Here is a 13,798-nt window from a genome sequence, read left to right as displayed (position 1 = left end):
TGTGGTTTGAGAGGAGTTGCGATGACAAACTGTCGCAGTAGTTCATTAAAGTAAATAAGTTCAAAGAGGCGTAACTCCTAGAAAAAAAAATTGAATCGCAATTTCCCGTCGATATGCACAACTACATACAATGTAGTATGTCCTTATTATCTGAAAAGGTTTCGTGAAATTCTGTTGTGTGGTTTGAGAGGAGTTGCGATGACAAACTGTTGCAGTAGTACATGAGTTCATATACAATGTATGGGGTATAATTAATTAAAGGAAAAAAAAATACAATGAATCTCTAGTCTATGATTTCACCATGTTTCTAAAGACAAAAAAGAAAGTGTTTATATCCCTGATTATTGGATGTTTCACATTGTTAATGTCATTTGCTGATATTTTTGTTGCAATTTGTATGGCTGCATATGTCATGTGATGGTTGATGAAAATCAGAAACTGATTTGAAGTACATGTATACATGCTTAAATAATAGAGAAAAAAGCCACAATCAATTTTTATAAATCCCAAACGATTATAGACGTTGCTGAGACTAATCAACTAATTCCAATCATTCGAACATCATTTCTTTGAACTAAACATGCTGAAGTGGATTTCTATCATCATCAAGATCATCTTTTGACTGCTTAAAGGGTATTCCTAAACATACACCTTGAAAATATTTTTGAAATTAGTTGACTTTTTATTTCATTTTAATTGCTTGCTATTTAACTGTCAACAGTACATGTACATGTAATGATAAAATCCTGGACAGAAATAAAACAGATGATGATTGTTGTCATTGGTCTATTTTTTGTCTTTATAAATTATATGCTTTAATAATGCAATCAAAATTTATTTTCATCACTTAGCAACCAAAGATGTCAAACGATACAATTTAGGTATAATTCAATGTATTAGATGGACTGGGAGAGACAGATTCTAAATAAATTGCATTTGTTATTTGCTTCAAAAACTTCCATTTTGACATTTTACATGTTTAGAATAAATAAATGATTCATACATTATATATATAACAAACCTGAGAATAACAACTCACTAATCAGGAAAATTAACCAGAACATTTTCGAAATGATATGAAATCATCAGAAATGACCTTCTTAGCTGACATTTAGAAATTTTACATTGTCATGATTGTCCAGTATCAGGTCTGTTTGCACCCTATACATTCGCACCTAAGGTTTGTTCGCATCTAATTTTATATAAATTCCAGTTGAATAATAAGAAAATCAAGATTGTTGTTTTTAAATAATTTTATGTAAATACTGCATGTATTTAGCTTGGTATGAGTAAAAACTTTGAATATATTTTAAATTAAAAACACAAAAGACTTAAACTGCTTGGCCCCTTTGATCTGAAACAATTTTCCAAAAATCATAGCAATGCACTAACCAAAACATGATTAAAATTTATTTAACACAAAAAGATACTTTGTCATAGTCTCACTTTATTTTGAAACAATGAAATAAAAGTTAACAATACACTTTACCAAAACTAGATTAAGATTTATTCAACACAAAAAAAAACCACATGTCTCACTTTAATTTAGGACAATGACAACAAATATACTTATATGTAGGGATACACTTGCCAAAACTTGATTACAAAGACAAAAGTTATTAAACACAAAAACCATAAAAATTGGGCACGAACGTGTAGGTGAAAGAAGGCGAACATAAATGGGGCCTGAACGGACCCAGATTCTGATTGTCCAAGTTAATTTTCAGAATAAAAAAAAAGATTAATATATTTCAGGTAATTATACTAGAACTAAGATAGTTGAATCCAGCAGAATTAGTAAATAAACGCATCAAGTAATGATCCAAGCTATGAATTTGTACTCAGGCACCAGCAAAAATGTTATATAATCATTTATTCAATCATGAATGTACAGTACAGTGTATTTAATTATAAAACAATTCTTATGTGCAACTCATTAAGTCTATCTACTTTTTTCCCCATTCTTCTGCATGTTGACAGTCACAAATTTATTGTCAAATTACAAAAAAATTAATGTCTAAGTTGTTAATGAAATAATCAGATTTATGATTATCTAATAAAAATTTTGCTCAATGTTTAGATATTCAATGAAAGTTATTTTTCCTGTTTAAAACAAAATATATTCTTTGTCTACAAGCAACTTTCTTACCTGTACTTATTAATTACTATTAAAACCTTCCAATTTATTACAAAATCAGGAAAGTACATGTAACTCCTCCGAAATGAACCCAATTTTCAGTACGTTCAACCTAACAAGATGGCGACCAATACACAACATGTTGAATTCGAGTACGCATTCCATTGATTAACATTCACTAAAAATCGAAATATGCATTAGTGGGGAACGATGACAAAATCATATTTTATCCTTACCCATCTCCGAATGGTCCATACTGGCTGTTTCACCAGAAATGGTGCCAACGAGGTGATTTGTAAACACAGAGTCTAGTTGCCCTACTTACAAATTTTTCACCTTTACGTAGGTTTACCCACAATTCCTTGCGCCAATCTTTTTCTTCTTGTATGATTTTCGAGCTGTACAAAGATGATTACGATCATTCAATATGTTTAAATCCTTTTCATTTCATTCTCACATTTTAGAGAATGAAATTTTACTATGTATATAAGTTTGCTATGTTTATTTCATTGAATATAGATTGAGGTCAACAATTAAAAGGTCAAAAGTTCACAGACTTGAGATCAAGGACCGAGCGGCTAGTATTGTTTGACGTAGGGAATTATGACGTAACAGGTCAATAAATAGAAATTTTTGATAAGCGACAAAAAAAGCCACAGACTAACTGGAAATGTCAATTTAAAATATCACATTGATATCATGATCATTGATAATGACATATTTATAATGTTTTTATTTTTACAGTACCATGTTTAGATATAAAAATGCGGCACCTTATTTAGAAAGGAAATCCGAATAACTATTAAAATACAACGAATTTTATAGGATTGAGTGATTTTTGTTTTGGTTAGTTTGTGTTTGATTGTGTGTTTGCTGTTCGTTTGTTCAAGGATTTGTATAGTAAGAATCTAATGATTCTTGTTAATACAAATCCTTACCACAGGTAAATGAGATTTCACATAGGCTGGTCTGTAAACACCAGCAGAAGTAAGGTCTCGTGCCACATGTAAAGAGGGGGGGCAAGGGGTTTAACTGTTATGCAGTTATGGGGCATTTTAATTCTTTGTTATCTGTTATTCTGAAAATATATCTACTGTTAGCTGTTATTGTCTTATTCTTTGTTAGCTGTTATAGGACTATTATCTATTTTGTTATCTGTTATTGTGAGAATCTATTTGCTGTTAACTGTTATTGAAAATTGGAATGTTAGCATTAAAAGCCATTTTGACAACCAATCTTCCGTAGAAATTGAAGACAATTGAAAATTGTGATTTGAACGGATAATAGTCTCATTGGCACGCTTACCACATCTTCTTACAATGTATATCTATTGGGGTCTTTCTACTGGTAATATCGGGTGGCCCTGTATTTGCAGAAGAATTTCAGTAACATAAATCCCATAAACATATTAAAATCAATTGGACCCAGGACCATTCCAGTATATATTATTATTATCCTTTGTAATAAATTCCGTTGTCTGTGAACATGTAGCATTTTGTACAAATTATAATTCACTTATTACTTGTAGATCCTTGTACAATAACTTATAGTATGGATTTTGTTATAAAAAATCATTGGTACACCCTATAGATTTTTTTTATTCAATGACCACATAATAATTTTTATGCTGTACTATTACACCACTGTCCCTGATGAGGGGAGGGTTGGACACCAACTAGCATGCTTAAGTTGACGCAGTCACATTCTGTATGTGCCTATTTCCAAATCAGGACCCTGGATTCAGTGGTTGTAGTTTGTTGCTGTGTTACTAAGTTTTCCGTTCACTATTTTGTGGATAAATCAGGCAGTTAGTTTTCTCCTTTGAATTGTTTTACATTACTAAGTGGTATGGGTTTTCTTTTAGCATTTATATTATAAGTGCTACTCCCTCTCTTTTCATTTACATGAAAGAGAACATTGACCACCATATTTTTAAAAGCTTTTTAACTGCTTCACATGGCGAAAATTGAAGCTCAGAAACCATTGGATCAAATGCAAATAAAGATGTGTCTTCAGTTTTATTTTTCGACAAATACCCTTTTAAATATCCTACAGCTTCTACAATGCTGTACCCAAATTTTCCATTTTCTATAATTCCACATAAGATGCATGATTGGTGTTTCGATCACTTGGTGTCATCCAAATTTTCACTAGTTCCAATTTCTATTTTACTATCAGATTTACCATAACTGGCATGTGTGTGTCAGTTACATGTCCTGTATCCACTGATCTGCGTATTTTTGTATTTTATAAGTAAGTTTTATCATGAGGTCATTGAATTAAAAAAATATATTGTGCATCAATGTTTTTTTTTTATTACTTGTTAAGTACAAATGTATATATATTGCTTTTCAGAAATAAAAAATCTAAAAATCAAATTGATAATAAAGTGTCACTGGCTGCACTACTTTCAAACATTAAATAAAAAAACCTAAATCATTAAAAATTGTTCCCTCAAATGCCCTAGCCGATTCAAAGTATCCGTATATCATAAACAGAAACTAGTAATTTTGTTCAGAAAAATTCATCATCCATACTATAACTTATTGTACAAGTTAAGGGAAAAAATCAACCAAGGCAGAACTGCCTCAACGGCCGAAACGTCTTGTTTATACAAATTACATTTTTCTAGGTCCATACCACAAGTTATAAACTAAGATCTACGAGTCATCTACTGGCCGGATTGTTCCTGGACAGATTTATTTTCATATTTCATTTACTGTTATCTGTTATTGTCCCTTTTCAATTCCTAGTTATCTGTTTTTCACCAAATCAATTCACTGTTTTGCTGTTATGGGGACCCCCCTTGCCCCCCTCTGTAAATGGTATTTCACATAGGCTGGTCTGTAAACACCCGCTGAAAAGTAAGGTCTAGTGCCACAGGTAAATGGTATTTCACATAGGCTGGTCTGTAAACACCTGCAGAAGTAAGGTATAGTGCCACAGGTATTTAGTAAATGGTATTTCACAAAGGCAGGTATTGAAGCACCCGCAGAAGTAAAGTCTAGTACCACAGGTAAATGGTATTTCATATAGGCGGGTCTGTAAGCACCCGCAGAAGTAAGGTCTAGTGCCATCGGTAAATGGGATTTCACTTAGGCTGGTCTGTAAGCACCCGCAAAAGTGAGGTCTAGTGCCATCGGTAAGTGGCATTTCACATAGGCTGGTCTGTAAACACCCGTAGAAGTAAGGTCTAGTGCCACAGGTAAATGGTATTTCACATAGGCTGGTCTTAAAGCACCCGCAAAAGTGAGGTCTAGTGACATCAGTAACGGGATTTCACATCGGCAGGTCTGTAAGCACCTGCAGAAGTATGGTCTAGTACCAAAGGTAAATGATAGTTCACATAGGCTGGTCTGTAAGCACCTGCAGAAGTAAGGTCTAGTACCACAGGTTAATGGTATTTCACATAGGCTGGTCTGTAAGCACCTGCAGAAGTAAGGTCTAGTACGACAGGTAAATGGGATTTCACATAGGCAAGTATGTTAGCAACCATAGAAGTGAGGTCTAGTACCACAGGTTAATGGTATTTCACATAGGCTGGTCTGTATAAACACCCACAGAAGTAAGGTCTAGTACCACAGGTTAATGGTATTTCAAATAGGCTGGTCTGTATAAACACCCGCAGAAGTAAGGTCTGGTGCCACAGGTTAATGGTATTTCACACAGTCTAGTCTGTAAGCACCCTCAGAAGTAAGGTCTGGTGCCACAGGTAAATGGGATTTCACATAGGCAAGTATGTAAGCAACCATGGAAGCGAGGCCTAATACATCAGGTAATGGTATTTCATATAGGCTGGTCTAGGCATGCACCCACAGAAGAAGTGTGGTGCCACAGGTTAATGGTATTTCACATAGGCAGGTCTGTAAACAACCGTAGAAGTGAGGTCCAGTACCACAGGTAAATGGGTTGTCACATAGGCTGGTCTGTAAACACCTGCAGAAGTAAGGTCTAGTACCACTGGCACAGGTAAATGTGATTTCACATAGGCAGGTATGTAAGCAACCATGGAAGCGAGGTCTAATACATCAGGTAATGGTATTTCATATAGGCTGGTCTAGGCATGCACCCACAGAAGAAGTGTGGTGCTACAGGTTAATGGTATTTCACATAGGCAGGTCTGTAAACAACCGTAGAAGTGAGGTCCAGTACCACAGGTAAATGGGTTGTCACATAGGCTGGTCTGTAAACACCTGCAGAAGTAAGGTCTAGTACCACTGGCACAGGTAAATGTGATTTCACATAGGCAGGTATGTAAGCAACCATGGAAGCGAGGTCTAATACATCAGGTAATGGTATTTCATATAGGCTGGTCTAGGCATGCACCCACAGAAGAAGTGTGGTGCTACAGGTTAATGGTATTTCACATAGGCAGGTCTGTAAACAACCGTAGAAGTGAGGTCCAGTACCACAGGTAAATGGGTTGTCACATAGGCTGGTCTGTAAACACCTGCAGAAGGTAGGTCTAGTACCACGGGCACAGGTAAATGTGATTTCACATAGGCAGGTATGTAAGCAACCATGGAAGCGAGGTCTAATACATCAGGTAATGGTATTTCATATAGGCTGGTCTAGGCATGCACCCACAGCAGAAGTGTGGTGCCACAGGTTAATGGTATTTCACATAGGCAGGTCTGTAAACAACCGTAGAAGTGAGGTCCAGTACCACAGGTAAATGGGTTGTCACATAGGCTGGTCTGTAAACACCTGCAGAAGTAAGGTCTAGTACCACTGGCACAGGTAAATGGGATTTCACATAGGCAGGTATGTAAGCAACCATGGAAGTGAGGTCTAATACCACAGGTAATGGTATTTCACATAGGCTGGTCTAGGCATGCACCCACCGAAGAAGTGTGGTGCCACGGGTTAATGGTATTTCACAAAGGCAAGCACACAAACACTCGTCGATGTTAAGTGAAGTGAAACATGTATATTGGATTTCACAAAGATAAGCATACAAGTATCAGGGGATATATTGTTTATTGCAACAGTTTTCTCGGATTTCTCAAAGACAGACACAATGGAATCCCCGAAATAATTTCTGGTTTAACAGGACGGCTGAGATTTAACCAAACCGGATATAGAAACACAGATCACAGTGAAATCTACGTCATTAGCAACTTGTGCTTCGGATGGACAGTTGCCCACAGGGGAGTTCAAACAGACTGGCGATTTAATAAATAAGGTCAGCAGTTAAAGTGTATATATTTGTATGACAATTAGGAAGTAGTCAATGTCTCCAAATCTTTATAGGAACAGAAGGCAAATGCATTTAATACTTATACGTATGGCATGACTCTAAGAAAGAGTATTACATACAGTATAAAAAATATTCATTTATTCATATTTTTTTTTATTTCTAAATCATTTAATTGTGAAGAATTATCAAAGCTAGCGCAAATGATTTTTGCCGCGGAAAATTAGATACTATACAGTTGATTATCATGTTCCGTTTTTCATAACATGGAAAACACAAAAAAAAAATAAAGAAAAAAATAAAGAAAAAGAATTTATGAAATAATACTAGTTACATATTTTGTTATTTTTCTTGTGTATTGTCTATTGCAATTGTGTGATAAACAAATCAATGTAAGGATTGTGCCTATAATGGGCCCTCTATTGGAAATAAAAATTTATCTATCTATATTGTGAGTTAATTAATACTTACAATTTCCAAACCTTTGTCCATAGTGATAAAATTGATCCATCATCATTCCGACCAGTGTGATATACAGAAGAACTTTCGGAATTAAAGACCAGGAAATTTTACCTACCTTATATGAAATAACTTTACTAGTTTTGTAACACTACATCATGTTTGACACTTGAAGGTCTCTCAGTGTTTCCACTTGCTGATGACGGACATTAACCTACCCGTATGCGTGGGCTGTGTCCAGCAAATAAACACACCGGAAGGTCAGTATCCTTGTACTAGTGATTCTTGGGTAGTATTTGATGTACAATTGATCGATTATTTCGAAAGAATATAAAAGAATGGCTTGAGGGGTTTATATTTTTTAAAAGTCCCTTTGAATTGGATTATTTGTGTTGAAAAAGATACCCACCATTTGTATATGAGTTTTGTCAGGGTCACAGGCTTCTTTTTACCGTTGCATTTTAATATAATCTGGTATCATGTAAAAAGTCACTTGTAATTGCGAAATTTAGGTAAACTGAACTATCCTTCCGATTACTGAAATTTAAAGACGAAGAAACCCTATTTATCACCTAAAGGTAACACAAACATCATCACTGACCCGGAACGAGACTTAAGAGCTTTACTATGTTCAAATAATGTCCATAAAATTTCTTAAGGCATATTTTGAAATTGCATTCAATAAAGGGATCGGGTCAAAATTCTGATCGTTTTTACTGTAAAAAGAATATGACATCATAGCTTGCAAAAATTCCTCGTAGGTAAAAGGAGCGTGTGGGTATGCTACATATTGATAGTAAAGTATAATACATGCATACCTAGAGATGGCAATTTTCTGATGTATTTTTTCAAGATTCTATAGGCGGATTTCCAACAACACAAATACAAACTATATGATAATGGCTCTATACGAATGGTTTGGGGGCGGTACATTCAAGGACAGATTAAAGAGTGCACACCTTCATTTCGATGAAAACATCATTTACGGTGGCGTTAGAACTGTGAAAGAAGATATTCGTCCGAGTCTATCCACTCACCTAAACTATGGAGGATCGGGTCAGTGACTTCAAATTTTGGATCCGCCGGGCCCGTTGGTATACATTTTTATGCTTTCGATTCAGTTTCTAATGATATATTCATATTGGTGCTTAAACTGCATATTCATTGTATTTGAAGATTTTCCGAAAAATAAATGGTTAATCTCGTTTTTGAATAACAGAACTCAAGTTGCACAAGAAAGACAAAGGGACATTCAAACTCATAAGTCAAAGACAAACTAGTAATGCAATGGCATACAATAGGAGATATTATTTCATTATAATTACACTAGATGTATGTTTCATTATAATACGTTATTCTGATTGGCTAACTGCACATCACGTGTTATTCCTTAAGCAATTGCATTACACAATAAAACTTATCATCCAAACACGAGGTCCCACAATAAAGTGCACAGGTAAATTAAATCAAAATTGATAAAACTAATGTTTTCATGATCCTAGCTTAAAATGTAATTTTAAGTATTGAATGCTTCGACACTACGCGCGATGTTCGTACATGCATGTAAGCGTAACACAACGTCACTTATATTTCGTAACGTTCAAACCAAAACTTCGACTGAAACGTTGGTTTTGAGCATGTGCGACATTCTTGTAAGACTCCGCAAAATCGACGGTGCGTTTTAACTACTTATCGAAAATTGATGTACTTTAGATTTTTGAAAAATTAAGAAAAATAACATTTTAAAAAATAATAAAATTCTACCATTATAAGAGCTCTGATAAGCAAACAATTGACGTAAGTTTTAGTTGAGTTCGTTTTTACGCTAAAAAAAATGGCGATGCGACAACCTTATAAGCCTTTGAAAAATCGCTCATAAATTACCATAGTATCATTTTGCAGGATATTTGTCTTTAAATTCATAAAATTAAGCAAATTAACATTGATGTATTTAATACAAATACTAACCTTTTTCCATTTTAGATAAATGTTTTTGATTCTCAAATCTGGAATACCAATTTTTTTCCCCGTGGGACAGATTTGTCCTTGTAGTATGGAACACTTTATTTTTTCTATGACGTCATCATAACGTCATAAAAATGCATAAAAAACTGAAGGAACCTTTTTGTTAAATAATGGAAAAAAAACGTGTTTCAAAATGTTAAATAGTTTAGACGAAAATCACAGTTTATTGGTTACAATAAATGAAATTTATATGTTACGCAGGACAGCCTATATATATAAATAGCCGTTTTTTAAAACTGAAGCTTGTCGCATGCAGCATAAAACATAGTTTCAACAATTATTTTTTTCTTTTTTCTTTTAAAAAAAACATTTTTTTTAAATGCGTACAATAGCAGTGAATATGATATCACAAAATTAAATATTTTGGACTTGCATCTTGCCAACTACACCGATTTTCCAATGAGGTACGAACATCGCGCGTAACGTCTTTTTTTGGTAACTTCATAGGGTTGAAAAAGCCGTTGACCGTGCGCACATGTTTAGAATAAAGCGCTTCCACGCTTCATGAAAAATATACTTCGGTAAACGTTCTTACACCCCAATGAAGTTACAAAAAGAAGCACTCAATACTTAAAATAACATTGTAGAGCATGCAGGTTACTCCACAAGGTTAAATTCTAGGTCCTATTTCATTTATGCTTTACCTATAGGCACAATCTTCTTATATAGATATGTTTGCAGATACTTCATCACCGAATTACAAACATAGGACAGAGGAGCTGCACTTTGTGGTAAACACATTGGTTATACTATGAAAATAGAATAACTCTATAAATGGGTATCTATGATTCTTATATTCAGACAAAAATGTCTTGCGCGGTGTACAAAAAGCTTTATTATATAGTTTACAAATCAATTGAAACAAACGTGGATTAACAATTATAATTAGAAGAACATTTTATACACACGTTAAACATTGTTAATATTACTTACGGTGTTATAAAATATTGACTAAAACTTCCAACATCAAAATATTTTTTTTTAAAACACGATTCCTTTATTCTGGATCTATCCAAGCGTCAAAGGATGCATCAAAAGAAAGTGATTTAATTGACATAGTTTAATACATGTACATGTATAATGGCAATGCATATTAGAAAATGATTGTTATGACGTTTAATTTGAATATTAATTCCGTCTGTCTGTATATTTTGTTTGTGTTGTTTCGAGGACCATATCATGTGGCACAGGGGAGAGTAGGTTATATAACTAAACATGTTGATTTGTTCATTTATTCATCATTTTTATTAAATATTAAGTTATGTAAACCATAATAAAAAATTTCAAGACGGTAATTTATACTTGCCTTGACTTTCAAACCTGTTAAATTGTATTCCAACTCACGATAACCTAATATTTCACGTTTTTCCAAATTTGGACAAGGCGTACTTTGCTGTTGTACCTCTTACATATAGACGTGTTTAGATGAAAGAAATTTTTCAGAAAGTATATAAAAAAAAGATACCTTGTGACATCAAAACAATGCCAAAGAAAGACATCACCATGCATAATAGAGCAATGTCTGTTTTGATGTGATAATTTTGTAAGACAATATTATAAACGCTATTTGATACGCATATTTATTTTTAGCCTCAGCTGCCATGGTTTTATTTTGTTGGTTTTCGGGCATACGAAGGATGAACTCACATTAACTTATATAAAGACAAACTGTGTAAATACTTACAGTTATTGATATTAAGATTTTTAAAAGTACTAACAGTAATTGATATTAAGACAATCTGTGTAAATACTCACAGTAATTGATATTAAGATAATCTGTGTTAGTTCTCACAATAATTGATATTAAGACAATCTGCGTAAGTACTCACATTGATTGATATTAAGCCAATCTGCGAAAGTACTCACAGTCATTGATATTAAGACAATCTGTGTAAATACTCACATTGATTGATATTAAGACAATCTGCGTAAGTACTCACAGTCATTGATATTAAGACATTCTGGGTAAGTACTCACACTAATTGATATAAAGATAATCTGGGTAAGTACTCACAATAATTGATATTAAGACAATCTGTGTTAGTTCTCACAGTAATTGATATTAAGACAATATGTGCAAGTTCTCACAATAATTTATATTAAGACAATCTGCGTAAGTTCTCACAGTAATTGAAATTATGATAATCTGTGTTAGTTCTCACAGTAATTGATATTAAAACATTCTGGGTATGTACTCATAATAATTGATATTAAGACAATCTGTGTTAGTTCTCACTGTGACAGTAATTGATATTAAGACATTCTGGGTAAGTACTGACAATAATTTGAATTAAGACAATCTGTGTTAATACTCACATTGATTGATATTAAGATAATCTGCGTAAGTACTCACAGTCATTGATATTAAGACATTCTGGGTAAGTACTCACAATAATTGATATTAAGACAATCTGGGTAAGTACTCACAATAATTGATATTAAGACAATCTGTGTTAGTTCTCACAGTAATTGATATGAAAACAATCTGTATAAGTACTCACAGTAATTGATATTAAGACAATCTGTGTTAGTTCTCACAATAATTGATATTAAAACAATCTGCGTAAGTACTCACATTGATTGATATTAAGCCAATCTGCGAAAGTACTCACAGTCATTGATATTAAGACAATCTGTGTAAATACTCACATTGATTGATATTAAGACAATCTGCCTAAGTACTCACAGTCATTGATATTAAGACATTCTGGGTAAGTACTCACACTAATTGATATAAAGATAATCTGGGTAAGTACTCACAATAATTGATATTAAGACAATCTGTGTTAGTTCTCACAGTAATTGATATTAAGACAATATGTGCAAGTTCTCACAATAATTTATATTAAGAAAATCTGCGTAAGTTCTCACAGTAATTGAAATTATGATAATCTGTGTTAGTTCTCACAGTAATTGATATTAAAACATTCTGGGTATGTACTCATAATAATTGATATTAAGACAATCTGTGTTAGTTCTCACTGTGACAGTAATTGATATTAAGACATTCTGGGTAAGTACTGACAATAATTTGAATTAAGACAATCTGTGTTAATACTCACATTGATTGATATTAAGATAATCTGCGTAAGTACTCACAGTCATTGATATTAAGACATTCTGGGTAAGTACTCACAATAATTGATATTAAGACAATCTGGGTTAGTACTCACAATAATTGATATTAAGACAATCTGTGTTAGTTCTCACAGTAATTGATATGAAAACAATCTGTATAAGTACTCACAGTAATTGATATTAAGACAATCTGTGTTAGTTCTCACAGTAATTTATATTAAGACAATCTGTTAAAGTACTCACAGTAATTGATATTAAGACAATCTGTGTAAGTTATCACAGTAATTTATATTAAGACAATCTGTGTAAGTACTCACAGTAATTGATATGAAGACATTCTGGGTAAGAACTCACAGTAATTGATATGAAGACATTCTGGGTAAGTACTCATAGTAAGTGATATTAAGACAATATGCGTAAGTACTCATAGTAACTGATATTTAGACAACATTTGCAAGTACTGCAGTAATTGATACTTAGACGATCTCCGTAAGTACTCACAGTAATTGCCGATATTTAAAAAAAAATGTTTAAGTACTCTGGGTCATTGAACATGTTTGAGATATCATTCACCTTTTCTTTAGACTTATCAACACATTCGATAGATAGACAATATTTATTCTCTCGGTTGGATATCATAGCTGGCTGAAATTTGATGCGATTTGATATCAGCAAAATAAAATTATAATTTCACGATCGGAATATAAATATTGTGGGACGTAAGAAATGAAACACGTGACAGTAGTTTTCTAATTTACATTTCATTTTTGTGATCGCTTCAAAATGCAAAAAGCTAAATATTCTGAATTTTACTAATTTACATTATTATCAAAAGTTTGCACGAGTTATAAAATTTAAAGTTTCATTTTATTAATGCACAATAATTATAAACTTCAAAATCA

At 33.2% G+C, this 13,798-nt stretch overlaps 1 protein-coding gene across 11 annotated transcripts in view; it reads right to left on the bottom strand.

The window, feature by feature from the left end:
* Positions 1-13,798, bottom strand: part of LOC134708257 (retinoic acid receptor RXR-like) — a 52,710-nt gene that overhangs the window by 20,695 nt on the left and 18,217 nt on the right. For 3 of the 11 annotated variants that reach the window (XM_063568656.1, XM_063568655.1, XM_063568662.1), the window contains exon 1: positions 2,374-2,667. The exons of 5 other annotated variants lie outside the window; for them this stretch is intronic. In XM_063568656.1, coding sequence (XP_063424726.1) covers positions 2,374-2,392 — 19 coding nt within the window. In that variant the 5' untranslated portion in view covers positions 2,393-2,667. Of the gene's footprint in view, positions 1-2,149; positions 2,284-2,373; positions 2,668-7,805; positions 7,874-13,798 lie in introns of those variants that run through there. 3 more of the 11 variants (XM_063568653.1, XM_063568658.1, XM_063568657.1) reach the window with 3 other exon arrangements.

This window comes from Mytilus trossulus, chromosome 2 (assembly GCF_036588685.1).
Source record: "Mytilus trossulus isolate FHL-02 chromosome 2, PNRI_Mtr1.1.1.hap1, whole genome shotgun sequence".
Classification (NCBI taxonomy): Eukaryota; Metazoa; Mollusca; class Bivalvia; order Mytilida; family Mytilidae; genus Mytilus; species Mytilus trossulus.
Note: the sequence above shows the minus strand (reverse complement) of the source record. Positions and strands in the feature narration are given on the sequence as shown.